Source organism: Macrotis lagotis, chromosome 8, assembly GCF_037893015.1.
Source record: "Macrotis lagotis isolate mMagLag1 chromosome 8, bilby.v1.9.chrom.fasta, whole genome shotgun sequence".
NCBI classification, from domain to species: Eukaryota; Metazoa; Chordata; class Mammalia; order Peramelemorphia; family Peramelidae; genus Macrotis; species Macrotis lagotis.
In genome coordinates, this window is record NC_133665.1 from 97,532,826 (window position 1) to 97,549,791 (window position 16,966).

Here is a 16,966-nt window from a genome sequence, read left to right on the forward strand (position 1 = left end):
GGAGGTTTGGAAGATAATGAGCTCAGTTTTAGATATATTGAATCTGAGAAGTCTCTGGAACATTTGGTTTGAAATATCAAATGGGTAACTATTCACAATGAACTGAAGGTCAAGAAAGAATAGGGTTAGATATATGGATCTGTGAATCTGCATGGAGAACTTAGACCCTTGTGAGCTGAAAAGATAACTGAGAGAATTTAATTAGGGGCAAAGAAAAAGAGGGTCGAGGACAGAACGATAAGGTATGCCTACAGTTGGGGGGGGTGGAGTTGTTACATGATCAACCAGGAAAAGAGCTGCAGGAGCAAATGGACAGGCAAAAGAAATAGGAAAGAATGGTGTCACAAAAATTCAGAGAGGACAGTACCCAAAAAAGAAAGGGGAGTCAAAAGTGTCAAATGCACAGATGTGTTTTTTTTTAAAAGGGGAACTGAGAAAAAATTTGTTTTGGCAACTAAGAAATTATTGGCAATCTTGGAATGAGCAACTTCCACTGAGAGATGAGGTCAGAAGTCAGCTTGCGAAGACTACGAAAGCAAAAGCAGAAATGGTGTGACATATCACTGCAGGTTACAAAAAATTCACATCAACCAATGCCACAAAGATAAAATAAGTAGCCAAGAATTATACATAAGAAGTTTGTGATCTCACATCAATGGACAGATGACACATTCTTATTTAACAAAATACAGACCCCTATATATCCTCGAGAACTTAATAAGCTACACTGGATCCAGACCATTATCACGTATAAAACATGGCCAACAGTTGTCAGGGTATACACTCTATCCATAAAACTGTAAGAATAATGGTTTTTAATATATGTAATTATATCATATAGCCTTAATTTCCAAATTAAGTTGAATGAAAAACTTTCAAACTGGTGACCTAAAGGAAGAAATCAAAACCGCATGGAAACTCTTCTGAAAGTTTTGCTCCTGATTCTCTAAACTTTTCTACTTCCATGTCAGCAAGGCTTCTTACCCTAGAGATTGCTCTGGCCCTATTCCCCTGTCCTCAGTTGGTGAATTCTTGTCCAAAACTTCCATTTAATGATATGCCCAGGCCTATCATGTTCAATTCTCTCCTGGATCTGAAACTATCTAGTTTTTTTTTTTATATATCCCCTGTGATTTCCAGCTCTACCTTCACCTCTCATCAGAAGCTCCTTGAGGGTAAGAACTATCTTTTTCCTTATATTTGTATTCTCAGTGTTCAACAAAGTGACCGGACCATTTTTGTTGTTGTCATGTGTGACCCATTTGAGGTTTTCTTGGAAAAGATACTGGAGTGATTTGCCATTTTCTTCTCCAGCTTTTTATAGATAAGGAAACTGAGGCAAATGACTTGCCCAGGGATACATACAGCTAGTAAGTATCTGAGGTCAGATTTGAACTCAGGTACTAACTCTAGGCCCAGCACTCTGTTCATTATGTCATATTACTTAATAAATTCTTTAACCATCTAACAAGATGAAGTTTATTTATATCATCTCTATTTTCCTGTCTTTTCCTGTCTTAAGGACACTTTCAATGAATCTACAGATACCCTTCTCTTTTAATACTTTTATTCAATGATAAAAAGCAGTCATTTTAATCCATCTGTTCAACAGTTCTAAGAATACAAAATATAAAGGAATAACAGGATAGCAACTCATTCCAAGACTATCTAAAAACCTCACCTAAAAATCTGAGAGGAATGGAACAATATGGGAAATTGTAGAAACCATGCAATGTATTACTATTAGCTTGGAAAAAAATAGTTATCTGCCAAATACCTAGTAGTGGCAAGTGGTTAGAATTATATTTCAGAAGCTAGAGATGTGTCATATTTCCAGATGACAAAAAAAAAAAAAACCAAAACACAGACCTCAAAACATCCTTGAAAGGTCAACAAATAAACAGTATAGGATCTGGAACATCACCACAAATTGTTGCCCAAAATTGCCCAAACACATCACTGCTCCATAAAAAATTGAGATCAACATTTTAAATAATAGATGCCACTGTACCAAATACTCAGCACCTCCAAGTTATATGATACCAAAAACTTTTTGATATATAAAGAACCTAGCAGAAGAAATCAGAGATAAAGGAAGAGGATGAGGGGATAAATAACCCCCATTATCCTGTCTCCTATTGGAAGATGCTTTCAGTGAGTCTATGAAACGTGAGTTTATATCCAGATAATTTTATTCAATTAAAAAAGCAGCTATTTATTCATCTATGCAATCTTCAGAAGATTAAATTTAAAAGAAAAATGGCAGAATGAAGACTTGCTCCAACATTATTTATATCTGAATTCTACAAAAAATTAAGAAGAAAAATAATAAAAGTTCACATTTATATACTATACAAGGCTTTAAAAGCACTTTATACAATAATGGCTTACATTTCTAAAATATATGTATTATATACACATATATTTAAAATGCATACATTATATATATTATAATATATGTATATATAGTTCATGTCTTAATTCTTTGATCCCCACAATACAACGATGCAATAATTACTGGAAGTATTACTACACCCATTTTACAGATGAGGAATCTGAGACTTGGGGAGGTTGGGTAATTTGCTCAGGGTCACAAGGTTCAACTATAAGTGTTAAGTGCAAGATTTAAGCCTAAGTGTTTCCTGGAGCCAAGTCCAGCATTCTTTCCATTACACCATGCTGTATCTCAGAAGAGGGATAAGAAACAGAGTGGGGATGAGCTAATGAAATCCAGGAATCCATCCCCACCAATAGAAAAATAGCCACCAGGAGTATCATCTTGTATGACACACACACTGTACATTTTCCCAAAGCATGAAGCCTTTAAGGAAGTACTGATAGGAAAAAAAGCAAATTAAAACACCCCACATTTGTAATTATACATCCTAAACTGACAAGAGCCCAAGAGTGGTGCAATCAGCAGGAGTAGAAGAGGAAACAAATAAGTTCTGGAAGCATGAATTGCTTAGGACATTAGTTTCCTGACTTTCCTGATGCTGGCCCATCATTATTCCAAAGAGTCTGGGGCACAGATGTTAAATTGGTTTAGTAACTTAAAAAGAATATTCATAAGTGATGGAGAAAGGATGGTCAGTGATCACAGGGAGCTCTTTTATCACTGTCCATATTGCTCCATATACCCTCAATTTATATGGAATAGACATAGTCAATCAAGATAAAGGTCTCAGGATATAAGGCAGTAAATAAAAATTGGATGACAGGGGAAGGAAAAAAATGAGAAAAGCTTCTAGCTTCTATATAAGCTATATAAATTTTAGGATTATATGAGATGAAATACATTTCTAGTACAGATATTAAAGGGGTTCAGACTGTTTCATTTACTTCAACATTGAATATAGGACAAAAAATGAGAAATAGTGGAGAGCAGATTGGATTTGATTTCAGAGGGGCTCGATTTTCCTTCCAGCTCCCTTATACGATTTATGTGATCTTCTATAAGTCCCTTCTGCTCTGTGAGGCTCAGTTTCCTCATTTTTAAAATGAGGAGATTGGAACAGTTGGTCTCTAAGATCTCTTTCAGCTCTTAATATCATGATCCCAAACAGTAATGGTTATATTTTTTTCTTTGCTTTGCTATTATTATGTCTTTAACCAAGAAGACTCCCAGTTAGTAGAGTTTGCATTTCCAATAGGAGTAATCAGCAGCAGCAACAATTTCTAGACATCTACAAAGTGTAGAGATCTTTAATGATTGTTTAGGTCAGTGCAAAGACAACACACCTGCATAACATGAGACAGCTGCACTAGATAATCTTGAAAACTCCTATCCAATGCTAAGTGCTAGGATTCCATTCAATGGAAAAGGATCCAAGAGATCTGGTCCACCATTAGCTTCTCACCAGTCACTCTCTTTTTTTTTAAATGATCATGTTATCAAAAATAATCACAATTAATAAGCTTTTAGTGAGGCGCTATAGTGGTGGTCAGTCTTGGTTAAGATAGGTGCCATGAGGAATACAAAACAAACACAGACATTAGTCTTCATCCTGAAAATAGCATAGCTAGCTGATGGCCTATTTTTAAAGAAAATACTAATGTTTGACCCCAATTAGTCTGTTCATGACATGTAAGAGTATCTATAAAAAGTGTTGGATTATATGGCACAGACTAGGAGTGAAAGGAATTCACAAGAGAGCGAATACAATTAATAATAGCTAACATTTATGTGACTGCTAATTAGAACATGTATGTTCACATGCATATAATTACAGGTTGTCTCCCCAGTTAGTATGAAAACTCTCCAATCCATTTGCCTTTTCTCTTTATAATCCAGTTGGAGTTATCTACAAAGTTTGTAGGTGTTTAATAAATTCTTTGATGAATATAGCAAATAAAGTTTGCAAAGCACTGGCATGTTTTGTATCTCATTTGAACCTCACAATAAACTCAGCTAGTTAGCCAATCCCCGTTTTACAGAAAAAGAAACAGTGATGCAAAGAAGTTGTGCTTGGTCCCTCAGCTACTAAGTGTCAAAGGTAGGACCTGAATCTTCCTGGCTCTCTGCCCAGGACAATATCCACTTTACCCATATAATGGATAATTCTCTCAAGAGAATGGGAGACATGAAACAATCAAAATCTCCAAATATGTTTCTATCCCTTGTTTCAATCTTCTTTTTAAAAATGCTCACATACCTTCTACCCTGTCCATTTTAATGGGCAGGAACAACGTCCTGGCTTCATATCCTTTGAGACAAGTGGCACACTTGTCAGGAGAGTATCATTTCTCTTCCTAGCATAAGGCTGGGAGTGAATATGCCATTTCGGTGAAGAGCACTTTCCCTGGAAATTTTCAATGTGCTTTTTACAGGCACTGCATTTAATTCGATGTTCCTAGAACTAAAAACTATCTTCAGTCCTTTCCAGTCATTCTATGTTCTTTTGTGGGAGGAAGAATTCCTGCTTACAGAGATTACTTGGTAAAGTTGACTTGCAGGAATGCATTATGTTTTGTGGTTTTTAAAGTCACTGTCCTCTGGCAAATCCCATCAAGTGAGCAGAAATAATTTAATTGTATCACTGTAACTTGCCTCCATCCATTTAAGTGTCCCCCAAAACAAATTTCTGAAAAGAGACATTTGTTTCTCAGAACACTGCCACCAAGACCAATAAAAACAGACAGGGCAACATGAATGAGTGATTTCTGAATGTCACTGTTTCCTGAGCAAAGACTCAAATATCTTCTGCAGCTGTCACTGGCACTGCTAAGAGATGGGAGCTGAGGCACAGAATTTTAAGACTGAGAGGGAGATTTCCATAATTTTTTTTTTAAAAATCACCACTTTTTAAAGAGCCTCCCTATACCAAAGAAATCCATTTCAGGACCTCTCCCCCAAAAAAAGGTTCCAAGTCTGGTGCAGTAAATAAGAGTACTGGATATGGAGAAAAGGGTCAGAATCTCTACCCCTTATTATCTGTGCCACAGTAGACAAGTCACCTTATAATGGATGCACCTTATGATCTTTTCCCTCCCTATGATTCTAAATTCATGGCTCCAATCAACTTGCCTTTTCTTTTTGTAAGGAAGTCTAGGAATCCGGTCACAGCCCTCATAAATGGTCATTTAGGGATCTCTGTTTAGCATGGTTATACATGTAGAGCCAATATTAGACTGCTCTCTGGCAGGGGGAGGGGGAAGGCAAAGGGAGGGAGGGAGAAAAATGTCAAACTCAAAACCTTGCCTCAAGATGATTGGTTGCTTGAGTTTGGAACTATCTTTTCTCTTATATTGGTATTCTCAGTTTTTGTTGTGGTTTAGTCTGATAGTCATGTATGACCCATTTGAGGTTTTCTTGGCAAAGATATTGGAGTGATTTGCCATTTTCTTTTCCGGCTCTTTTTGCAGATGAGGAAACTGAGGCAAACATGTAGTTGGAAAAACAAATGAATATTGGGTAGGAAATAAAGCCCCAAGGGAAAAAATGGTCATTTAGAAGGCTGTCTTGACTCCCTTCTAAGATAAATCACATCTATTTAACTATTATAATGGTTCTGTCACCAAATCTTGTTTCAAAACAAAATCGGACACGGTCCTGGAAGTCAGTCTAAAGGCCATTTCTGGAGATTGGCATCTATGGCTCTCGTTGGAGCTCTATCGCTAACACTCGGGCTGGGGCTTGCCAGCTTTGACAGGGACTGAGTGGTTAAGTTCCTATTTCAAAACTGCTCAAAGGAAGAGTTACAGAAGCGAACACATCCGCACCTCCTCCCGCCCACCAAGAGATCTGTCAGCCCTGAGCGGTGAGCCGGCCCGAGCCTGAAAAACAAAGTTCAGCACACCCCAACGTCGGCTTCTGAGGGGTCTGCAAAGCGGTTCTCCCGCAGTCCTCCAGAGCCGCGGGTGTCGACCCCAGTCTGGCCTGGGAGATGCCTCCAGCGAGCTTGTCCCGCAGGCCGGCCCTTTTCGGCAGGGCTGGGCTGAAAGGCCCACCAATGATCGGAACTGAAGGGGGAGATGCTTTCCCTGGCACCTCTGCCATCGCTTCCCCCCTTATTCTCTGGGATTCGCTATCAAACGTCGAAGCTTTCCTTTCAGAGGAGGCGTGAAGTCTCCCCGAAAGGCCGCCTCGGTCAAATCCAGGTGTTTCCTTCCCCTCTCGGGCCGCCCCGCCCGCAGCTCCCCAGGGCCGACAGACACCCAAGGGCACAGTACCCCCGAGAGGGGGCGGGCGAAACCCCGGCTCCTGCACCTGCCTGAGCTGCTTTCTCCCCCATCCTTCATTCTTTTTTTTTTTTATAATTTTGGTTTTGCAGGCAAGGGGGTTAAATCTCAAGAGTCTGAAGCCGGACTTGAACTCAGGCGCTCCAGAGCTCTGTCCTGCACCACCTAGCGGCGTTCACTTTTGGGGGAGGTGTTTGTTTGTTTTGAGGGTTTGGGGTTTTGTTTTTGCAGGGCAATGGGGGCCAAGTAAGTATCAAGCGTCGGAGGGTGCAATTGGAACTCTGGTGCTCCGCCTCTCGGGCCGGGCTCTGTCCTGCACCCTGTAACTGCGCCCTCCTTCACTTTTGGGGGGGTGGGGGGTGTTTAGCCTGTTTTGGCTTTTTGCAGGGCAATGGGGTTAAGAATCGCGTGTCTGAGGCCGCGTTTGAACTCAGGGGCTCCCGACTCCAGGACCGGGGCTCCATCCCGCACCATTTGCGCCCCCCCTTCACTCTCTCACTTAGGGCTAGCCGGGGCAGTCAGCACCTGCGCGGCGCCAGCCCGGCCGGCCCGACCCCACCCCCAAGCCGGCTCACCTGTGCGGTTCTTGGGGACCCGATCCTCGCTGTCGTCCGCCAGCACCGCTGTCCGGGACACATCGAGGCCCGAGGCGGCCGTGGCTGCGGGCATGGCTCCGCGCCCCTCCGCCGGGGGCACCAGGCTCGGGCAGGAGCCCCAAGTAAGTGAGGGGAAGGAGCGGGACGAGCAGGGAGGAGGAAGAGGAGGAGGAGGGAGGGCACAGCTCGGCCCCTTCCCTGCCCACCCGCCCGCCTCCCTAGAGCCCAGTCCCAGGTGGTGCCAGCCCCGCGCAGCCCCTCCGGCGGGAGCCGGGCCGAGGCTGAGGCACCGGCGCCGGAGCTCCAGCCGGCTTCTGCGGCCCGAGCTGGGAGCTCAGTTTTCCTTCTCCCGCCGCCCCGCCCTTTCTCCCCAGCCCCCACCCCTCCCCTCGCCCAGCCCAGCCCCAGCCTCCCTGCAGCAGCGGCTTCTGGGGCCCTAGGAGGGGCGGCCTGAGAAATGAGGAGCTGCCTCCAGAGGGCGGGGCGCTCAGGGGAGGGGGCTTGTGCAGGTAAGGTGACCGTGGCCATGAAGGCCCTAAAGACCGGGAGGAAGGTGAGGCACAGAGCTGCGGAGGAGAGAAGCAATATTCCCACGGATGCCATTCATTCCAGATTAAGGTCTAAGCAGGTGCATGCAAAGGAGACCCCCGACCGAGATCTCCCGGCCTCTTGTGCGGGCACACAGACTCAGAGCAGGACTGCCCTCCAAAATAAGAGCTCACATTTCCCCTGGCTTTTCAGGTTTACCAAGTACTTTTCTCAAAACCACCTTTAGGTGCAGGTGTGAGAAGTACTCTCATTTTCAGCTGGGAAAATTGAAACTCCGACTACCGGAAGTGACTTCCCCAAGGTCCGGAGGGGCAGCTCAGAGGCACAGTGGATAGAACAAGAGCTCACCTTGTAGTCAGTGAGACCTGAGTTCAAATAGGCACTCAGACATTTGATATTTACTAGCTGGGTGATCTTGGGCCGGTCACTTAACCTCATTCCCTGGGGGGGGGACACACACAAGGTCCAGAAAATAAGGTTCAAACCCAGGGTTAGGACACTTCCTCTCAGCAAATTCAATCTTACAGATTTCTGTATTGTAAAAAAAAAAAATCTTAGACATCTAATTGTAACCCCTTCCCTCCATTTTACAGATGAGAAAACTGAGCACTCCAAGAGGGGAAAGAACTTGTTTGAGACCACAGAGTGGCAGAACCTCAACTAGAATTTAAGTCTTCATCAAGCAATATGCAGGCAGCTGTGATAGTAGGAAGAATGTTGGATTTGGAACCAAGAAACTGGAGCTCAATTCTTATTAGCTATATGACCTTAACTAACTTCAGTTTCCCCATCTGTAAAACGGGTATGAGAATATTTACTCATCAAGAGGTTTTGAGGATCAAATGAGGACAGATATAATGTTTTGTAAAATCTTAAAGTGACTATATCCTATAAAGTCTTCGGTCATTATTATCCCTCACCTCCTATAATTAAACATTATAGAACTGTCATCCATAAATTTATCTAAACTTTTTTTTGACAACCTGTTTACATTTCAGCCTAACTACTTTGTCTGGAGCAAGGAGGTCCTACTGTGTGAAGCAAGAATTTGCATTGCCCTAAACTTCAAGGGTGTTTAGAGGGCAGAGAAGGCATACACTTAGTTCTAGTATCCATGATTTGGCTAAGCCTTCTATCAGCCTTATGATATTTTTTAAAAATCATAATCCTTCTCAACAACTTTCTTTCCACACTGAAGAAAACTAAAGCTGTTCTCTTCTGAAATAGGAACGAATACTACTAATGATGGATACTAGGAATTTCAGAATCAGGCTACAAGAGCCAAACTTGGCCCTTCAATACTTGTCTCCTTCTCTCCTTTCCTTATAGTTCATCTCCATCTTTACCAAAGTTTCTGAGCTACAATAGACAAGTTTTGGCAAAGTTTTGCTAGCCAGGACTTCTTAGAACTCGGAAGTATTACCTTGTACCTACTTCTCTCATGGCCAAGGTAGAGATGAGAAAGGAAATAGGCAACACACTTCAGGTACTCTTCTGCTAATGATGTAGGGGTCAGAGCTAAAGGTGAGATTAGGACTTGCATGCAGGCAGCCTGAGCTTGAATTTATAGTCAAGGAAGGAAAAGCAATGGCCAGTGTAAGATCTTTCTTTTTTTTTAAATTTTTAATTTTTGATTTTTGCAAGGCAGTGGGGTCAAGTGACTTGTCCAAGGTCACACAGCTAGGTAATTAAGTGTCTGAGGTCAAATTTGAACTCAGGTCCTCCTGACTTCCAGGGTTGGTGCTCTATTCACTGTGCCACCTAGCTGACTCAAGATCTTTCTTAAGGAGATGAATAAGAAGAAAACAAAATACTTATTTCCTTGTGTAGATATAATGTATCTGACACACAAATATATGCATGTATCTTATGTTTGTATTATGTTTGTTCATTATATTTGTATAGTGCATACTTTTCCCTTTAAAATAATTTATGAATGCTCTTTTTAAATACATCACTTGCTTGGCAATAATGCCTTCCAGTAGAACCTTCCCTTGTAATATGTATAGTCAAATAAAACATCTTGACATATTTTCTATATCTCATGACCAGTTCCACACAAAACACCCTTCCACCCTATAAAGAGAGATGGGGAACATGATTCACCATTGGTAGTCTGAAATCAAGATTGTACATTACATGGATCCAATTTACCTTTATGGTGTTCCTTGTGGATAACTGTTTCTCTGGTTCAGTTGATTTCATTCTGTATCAGTTCACACAAGCCTTCTCAAATTTGAACTCTTCACATTCAAATGTGAACTCATTCAAACTCAAATCTGAACTCTTCACATTCACTATTTTGTATGCACAATATTTCAACATCTTCAGATTCAGTCACCATTTATTTAACCATCCCATTATGAATGGGCATCTATTCTTGTTTCAGTGCTTTGCCATTACTTTAATTGCTGAGACTTTCCCTCCTGCCTTTTGACCTCATTAGAGTATATTCCCAGAAATAGAATAATTGTTAGGTCACAATCAAGTATGGATTTATATACATATACATAGATATTTATATACACACATATACTCAACACAAATATGCAAGATTGTCTTCTGCTTATCTCCTTCTAGGGGGTGGCTAGGTGGCGCAGTAGATAAAGCACCAGCCCTGGAGTCAGGAGTACCTGGGTTCAAATCTGGCCTCAGACACTTAATAATTACCTAGCTGTGTGGCCTTGGGCAAGCCACTTAACCCCATTTGCCTTGCAAAAACCTAAAAAAAAAATGAAATGCTTATCTCCTTCTATCATCTACCTCTGTCCTCTCTCATCTTTACCTGGACCATGAGAGAAATAGGTACAAAATGATGCTTCCAAGCTCTTAGAAATCCTGGCTAGCAAAAATGTTTGGCAGGGTTGACTATCATAGCTCAGAAACTTTGGTAAAGATGGTGGATAGCATATTCCTTCATAAGTCCAGGTTTCAGGGCAGCTAGGTAGTACAATGAATACAGCCCTGGAGTTAGGAGGACCTGAGTTCAAATTCAGATTCAGACACTTAATAATTACCTAGCTGTGTGACCTTGGGCAAATCACAACCCCACTGCCTTGCAAAAAAATAACGACCACAAGTCCAGGTTTCTCATGTTTTTCTAAATCAACTAAGAATTTTCTGAAGATCATAAAAACCAGGAAAGCAACCAAGTAGTAAAGAACTTACATTCTCCTTGGGGGAAAGTAACATCTCCATAGATCAAAATGTGTAAAGAGTAAAAAAGTGGTTTCCAGAAGGAGAGAACATGTAATAAATGGAATCAGGCTATCCTGTTTTTACTATCTAGAACAACTGAACCCTCCCAACCCTTTTCTCTGATTTGCAAAGAAGCTCCTGAAAGTCCCAAGCAATTTCCAAGACATCTTTTCAGATTTATCTAAATTGACTGTTTATTTGGAATTATGCAAATAAAATGACTAAACAGTCCTGTGACTCAGAATTCCTCTGCCCCCTCTTCAAATTACTGACAAAAAGAAAGACTTCATTCTCATCAAATATGTGGCAGCAAAAAATTGGGAACAAAGTGAATGCTTATCAATTGGGGAATGGCTGACCAAATTGTGGTATGTGAATGTAATGAGATATTGTTATGCTATAAGAATCAACAAAAATGATGAATACAGAGATGCAAGAAAAGACTTAAACTGATGCAAAATGAAGCAGTCAAAAAAATTAGTACTCAGGGGGGCAGCTAGGTGGTGCATTGGATAGAGCGTGACCTGTGACCTTGGGCAAGTCACTTGCCTTGCAAAAAAAAACCACCAAAAAAATAAAATGTAATGTATAAAATGGGTGTAATGATGCTGGGTGGCATACACAGAAAAGTATCTAGATATAGTCCTTGCTCTCTGAGGAAGGGAACAAGTTTTAAGTAATTTATTAAGACCTTCTATTTGCCCTCACTGTGCATATCTCTTTACAAATATCATCTCATTTTATTCTCATAAGAACCTTGGGATATAATTGCTATTATTATCATCATTTTATAGTTGAGGAAATTAAGGCAGATAGAGATTAAGAGACTTGCTTAGGATCACACAGCTAGTGAGAATCTGAAGTCAAGTTTGAACTCAGGGACCTCCTGACTCCAAATCTCATTCCTTATCAACTTGCATCTGCCTGCAATGTATATGTTGCCACAGATACACTGCTATAGATTTATAATGTAGACCAATCTTCCCTATTTCCCCTACCTTGGTCAATATATGGCTTAATATCATGTACATGAAAAATAGATGCATTTAAACTTTGGGAAAGATGGGTTTTAAAGTCAATACACAATAGGAGGGGCAGCTAGGTGGTGCAGTAGATAAAGTACCAGCCCTGGAGTTAGGCTGAGTTCAAAAGTGACCTCAGATATTTAAGAAATATCTAGCTATGTGATATCGGGCAAGTTACTTAACCCCATTGCCTTGCAAAAACAAAAAACAAACAAACAAAAATACCCAATAGAAGACTGAGTAAGCTTGGTCAGGCCTTTCCCTTGTTCTAAATTTTCTAATCTATTTATGAGGGAGATGGATTCCATGGTCTCTAAGGGACCTTCCTTCTTTGATATTCTGTGGGTCTTCTATGTGAGAGTGCCACAAAGACTGGGCAAGGATAGGGAAAGTAATCACTTTCTTCTTTTTTAAACAGATTTTTGTTGCTCTTTTACCCAAGGTCACACAGTTAGGCAATTATTAAGTGTCTGAGGCTGGATTTGAACTCAAGTCCTCCTGACTGCAGGGTCAGTGCTCTAGCCACTGAACCACTTAGCTGCCTCCATTCCATCCTTTTAGTTTGTAGGGCTGGAACTAGAATCCAAATTTCCCAACTCTGCCCCCATTCCATTCTTATAGGATTGGAAGTAGAATCCAAATTTCCCAACTCTGAGTGTTCACTATTTCACTATTGTTTGAAATGGGTTTTGTGATGCTGATTTAAAATAAAAAGAAACAATATGGATCTATGTTTAGCATGGTTATACGAGTACAGCCTCTATTATATTGCCTTCTGTCAGGGGAGGAAGAAGGGAAGGGTGGGAGGGAGAATAATATGAAACTCAAAACTTTACCAAAAAAAAATGATAATTGAAAACTACCATTGCATGTAGTTGGAAAAATACATAAATAAAATATTAATATTAAAAAAGAAAAAGGGACTATGAGGCAGAGTGGTTCCTTTGAAAAAGAGTACAAATTTGAAATATTGGAGTCTACCACATTCTTTGAGTGTTCCTGGACAACGTTCCTTAAATGCTTTGGGCAGACTCAGTTTTCTTCTTTGAAAAATGAAGGGCTTGGTTTAAATGACTTCCAGCTCTTGGTCTATGATCCTATGACCTAAGAATCCCCATATCTGGATTAGGTTCAGACTGGAACACAGATTTGGGAAATCATTTGAGGTCAATCTCAAATAGAAATGGAGCCACTATCAGATCTATTCAGGAAATCATATGTTAACATTATCTATTTTCCATTGAATTTTTATAGATTTTGTTCAATAAAACCAAATGTTAAACTGGTTCAGTAGCACTAGGGAGTTCGTTTGGTTGACACCTCTGATCCAGTTCAACACCCCCATTGTACAATCTAGGTCAGAGAAGGGACAGGACTTGTCCAAGGTCACACTGCACTTGGGATCCAGCCTCTCCCTCAATCATTCCAAGGTTGAAAAACAGTATTACAAGTAACTCTCTCCTTGTCACATAGGGAAATTGTTACATCAAGTTGGAGGCAGTGACTGATAAGTAATTCTGAAACCCTGGGAACCTGCAACCAGAGATCTTGAGGAAAGGGGCTGGTCTGCTCATGATATTGCATACCCTGAGAATCCTGAGGAAGCCACTTTGATCCTTTCCATCACAGGGGTATTTCTTACTTTTCTTATAGACTGGCTTCTACTTCAAAAGCCACTAAATTTGTGTTAATAATTTATTTAAATAGAATGCTAAAAAGTCAGCTTCAGAAGGATTAGCCTGAGTTATCTGTAAAAGAAAACAATCAGCCTCAGGGTAGGTGTTTGACTAGAATTAGGGCCAGGTGGGCTGGAGATCCATCTTAAATGTGATAAATGTTAGCCCTTGCTGGACTTGGGGAGAAAGAGAGGGAGAGAGGACAGGATGAACTTGAAAGGAGAGAAATAAAAGAGGAGGGGAGAAAGAGAACAAAGAGAAGATGAGAGAGGTGAAAAGATGAGGGAAAAGAAAAAAGGCAGGAAGAAGTAAGGAAAAGAGGAAATTGGAAAGGGGGAAGAAAAAAAAGGAAAGTCACAGCCATAATCATAGTCAATAACATTTTTTTGTGCCTTCTACTTGCCAAGTAGTGTTAGATACTGAGGATATAAATGTCGATAAAAAGAAAGACATCCTTGCCTTCAAGACATTTAACGTATAATTGTTGTTCACTTTTTTCAGTCCTCATTGATTCTAGGTGATCAAGATACTGGAGTGGTTTGCCATTTCCTTCTCTAGTTCATTTTACAGATGAGGAAACTGGGGCAAATATTATTAAGTGACTTTCCCAGGGTTATGCTTACATATATATATATATATATATATATATACAGAAAAGAGAGATGACCATATTTTCCCATATATAAGACACACCCTTTTTGAAAAAATTTGGGGTCTAAAAGCTGGGAATATCTTAGACAGTGGTTGAAGATTTTTTACTTGCATTTCCTGTTTTTCAAACTTGTTGTTTTTGTGCATTGGTTACTAGTATATTAGGTTATGTTTTGCCACATTCTGCCCAGAAATGGTTCAGAAAAGATTTTCTTACCATACTGAATTCAAGTTCAAAGTGATCCATTTGACAAAAATGAATGGAAATCGTGCTGCTGAACATCAGTTTGATCCTCCTTCAACTGAGAAAACAATCCCAGACTAGCTATGGGAAAAAGAAACCTTACTGAAAATAATACTGCAGAAGAAGGTTATGAGAGGCAAGTTAGCCAAATGGCCTAAGTTAGAGAGGGAAGAGCAAAGAGCAAGTGGAAACCACAAAGATGGTTTAGCAGGAGGCCAGAAGAATTGCTGCTGGAAAAGAAGTGACTGATTTCAAAGGAGGACACAACTGGAGCTTCAGGTTCATGAAACAGAATGAACTAAGCATTCATCCATGCACAAAACTTGCCCAGGAGTGCTTGTGGTCAACCACAGACTAGAGCACAGCAGGAGAGCAGTCAGAGCCTCTCCCAAAGACAGTGATTCATCATCAAATACAGATGAGGACAAGCTAATAGATGGGAGTTTTGACAGTGATGAGTTGTATGAATTTTATGATGAATAAAACTTAAATTCAATAACTTTCTGGAAAACAATTTTTTTCAAATTCCAGGCCCCAAAATTAAGGTGCATCTTAATACATGGGAAAATATGGTACACTTCATTTTCCTTACAACCTTACTTTTTGTGGAAGTCAGTGCAAAGACTTTCTCTCCTCTTTCAAAGATGAAGTTGTCTACTAGAGATAAAGTTATAACACTAGGGTCACATCTGGGTTGGGTGTGTGTGTGTGTGTGTGTGTGTAGCACAATGCAGCAAAATAGAAATTTGAATGTAAGGTACTCTGAGACTCTAATCCTGGTCTATTTCCACTCTATCTTTCTGCACCTTGGAGATAAGACATAGAATAGAAAGGCCTCTCTTTCCATGTCTCCCATATTGCTCCTTTTTGTGTTTATTGAATTTTTTTTTATCAAAGGACCTAAAGTTTGACAAATGACCAACCATGATCAGCTCCTCTCAGCAGTTCAAGATCAAAACCAATTCTTTTTAAAAAAAATTTTTTTAAATTTTACTATTTTCCCCCATCTTACTTCCCTCACCCCAAACCCCCCAGAAGGCAGTCTGATAGTCTTTACATTGTTTCCATGCTATACATTGATTAAAACTGAATGTGCTGAGAGAGAAATTATATCCTTAAGGAAAAAAATAAAATATAAGAGAGATAGCAAAATTACATAATAAGATACCTTTTTTTAAAAAAAAATTGAAGTTAATCATCTTTGCTCTTGTTAAAACTCCATAATTCTTACTTTGGATATATATGTTATTCTCCATTGCAGATACCCTAAAATTATCCATGATTGTTACACTGATAGAATGAGGAAGTCTATTAAGATTGATGATCCCATCCAGGCAGCTAGGTGGTGCAGTGGATAGAGCACTGGCCCCGGAGTCAGGAGGACCTGAGTTCAAATCTGGTCTCAGACACTTAATAATTACCTAGCTGTGTGGCCTTGGCCAAGCCACTTAACCCCACTGCCTTGCAAAAAAAAAAGATTGATCATCAACCCCATGTTGCTGTTAGGGTATACAGTGTTCTTCTGGTTCTGCTCATCTCACTCAGCATCAGTTCATGCAAATCCTTTCAGGTTTCTCTGAATTCACATCACTTCTGGTTTCTAATAGAACAATAGTGTTCCATAACATACCTATACCACCATTTGTTCAGCCATTCCCCAACTGATGGACATTCACTCAATTTCCAGTTCTTTGTCATCACAAACAGAGTGGGTATGAATGTTTTTATACAAGTGATGTTTTAAAAACAATTCTAAAAGACTTGTAATTGAAAATGGCCATATCTAGGGGCAGCTAGTGTCGAAGTGGATAGAACACCAGCCCTGGAGTCAGGAGAACCTGAGTTAAAATCCAGCCTCAGACTTAATAGTTGGATGACTTTGGGCAAGTCACTTAGCCCCATTGCCTTGCAAAAAAACAAACAAACAAAAAAAAAGAAAATGGCCACACCCAGAGGAAAAAATTATGGAGTTTGAATGAAGACCAAAATGTGCTATTTTTACTTTTTAAAATTTGCTTTATGTTTTTCCTTTCTCATAGTTTATCCCATTAGTTCTGATTCTTCTTTCACAACATGACTAATAGAGAGATATGTTAAATAAATATCAGACTATTTTCAATCATAGGGAGGGGGATGGTAGGAAAAGGTAGAATTCAAAAGGTTACAAAAAGACAAATGTTGGAAATTATCTTTGCATGTAATGGAAGAAATAAAATAACATTAAAATAAATAAAATTACTTGTTGAAGGTGGCTAAGTAGCACAGTGGATAGAGCACTGGCCCTGGAGTCAGGAATACCTGGGTTCAAATCCAGCCTCAGATACTTAATGATTGCCTAGCTGTGTG

At 40.2% G+C, this 16,966-nt stretch overlaps 1 protein-coding gene across 1 annotated transcript in view; it reads right to left on the minus strand.

The window, feature by feature from the left end:
* Window positions 1-7,538, minus strand: part of SUSD3 (sushi domain containing 3) — an 84,171-nt gene extending 76,633 nt beyond the window's left edge. Inside the window, exon 1 of the mRNA XM_074197688.1 lies at window positions 7,257-7,538. Within this exon, the coding sequence (XP_074053789.1) occupies window positions 7,257-7,350 (94 nt within the window). The 5' untranslated portion in view covers window positions 7,351-7,538. The remainder of the gene's footprint in view (window positions 1-7,256) is intronic.
* Between the last annotated feature and the right edge of the window lie 9,428 nt (window positions 7,539-16,966).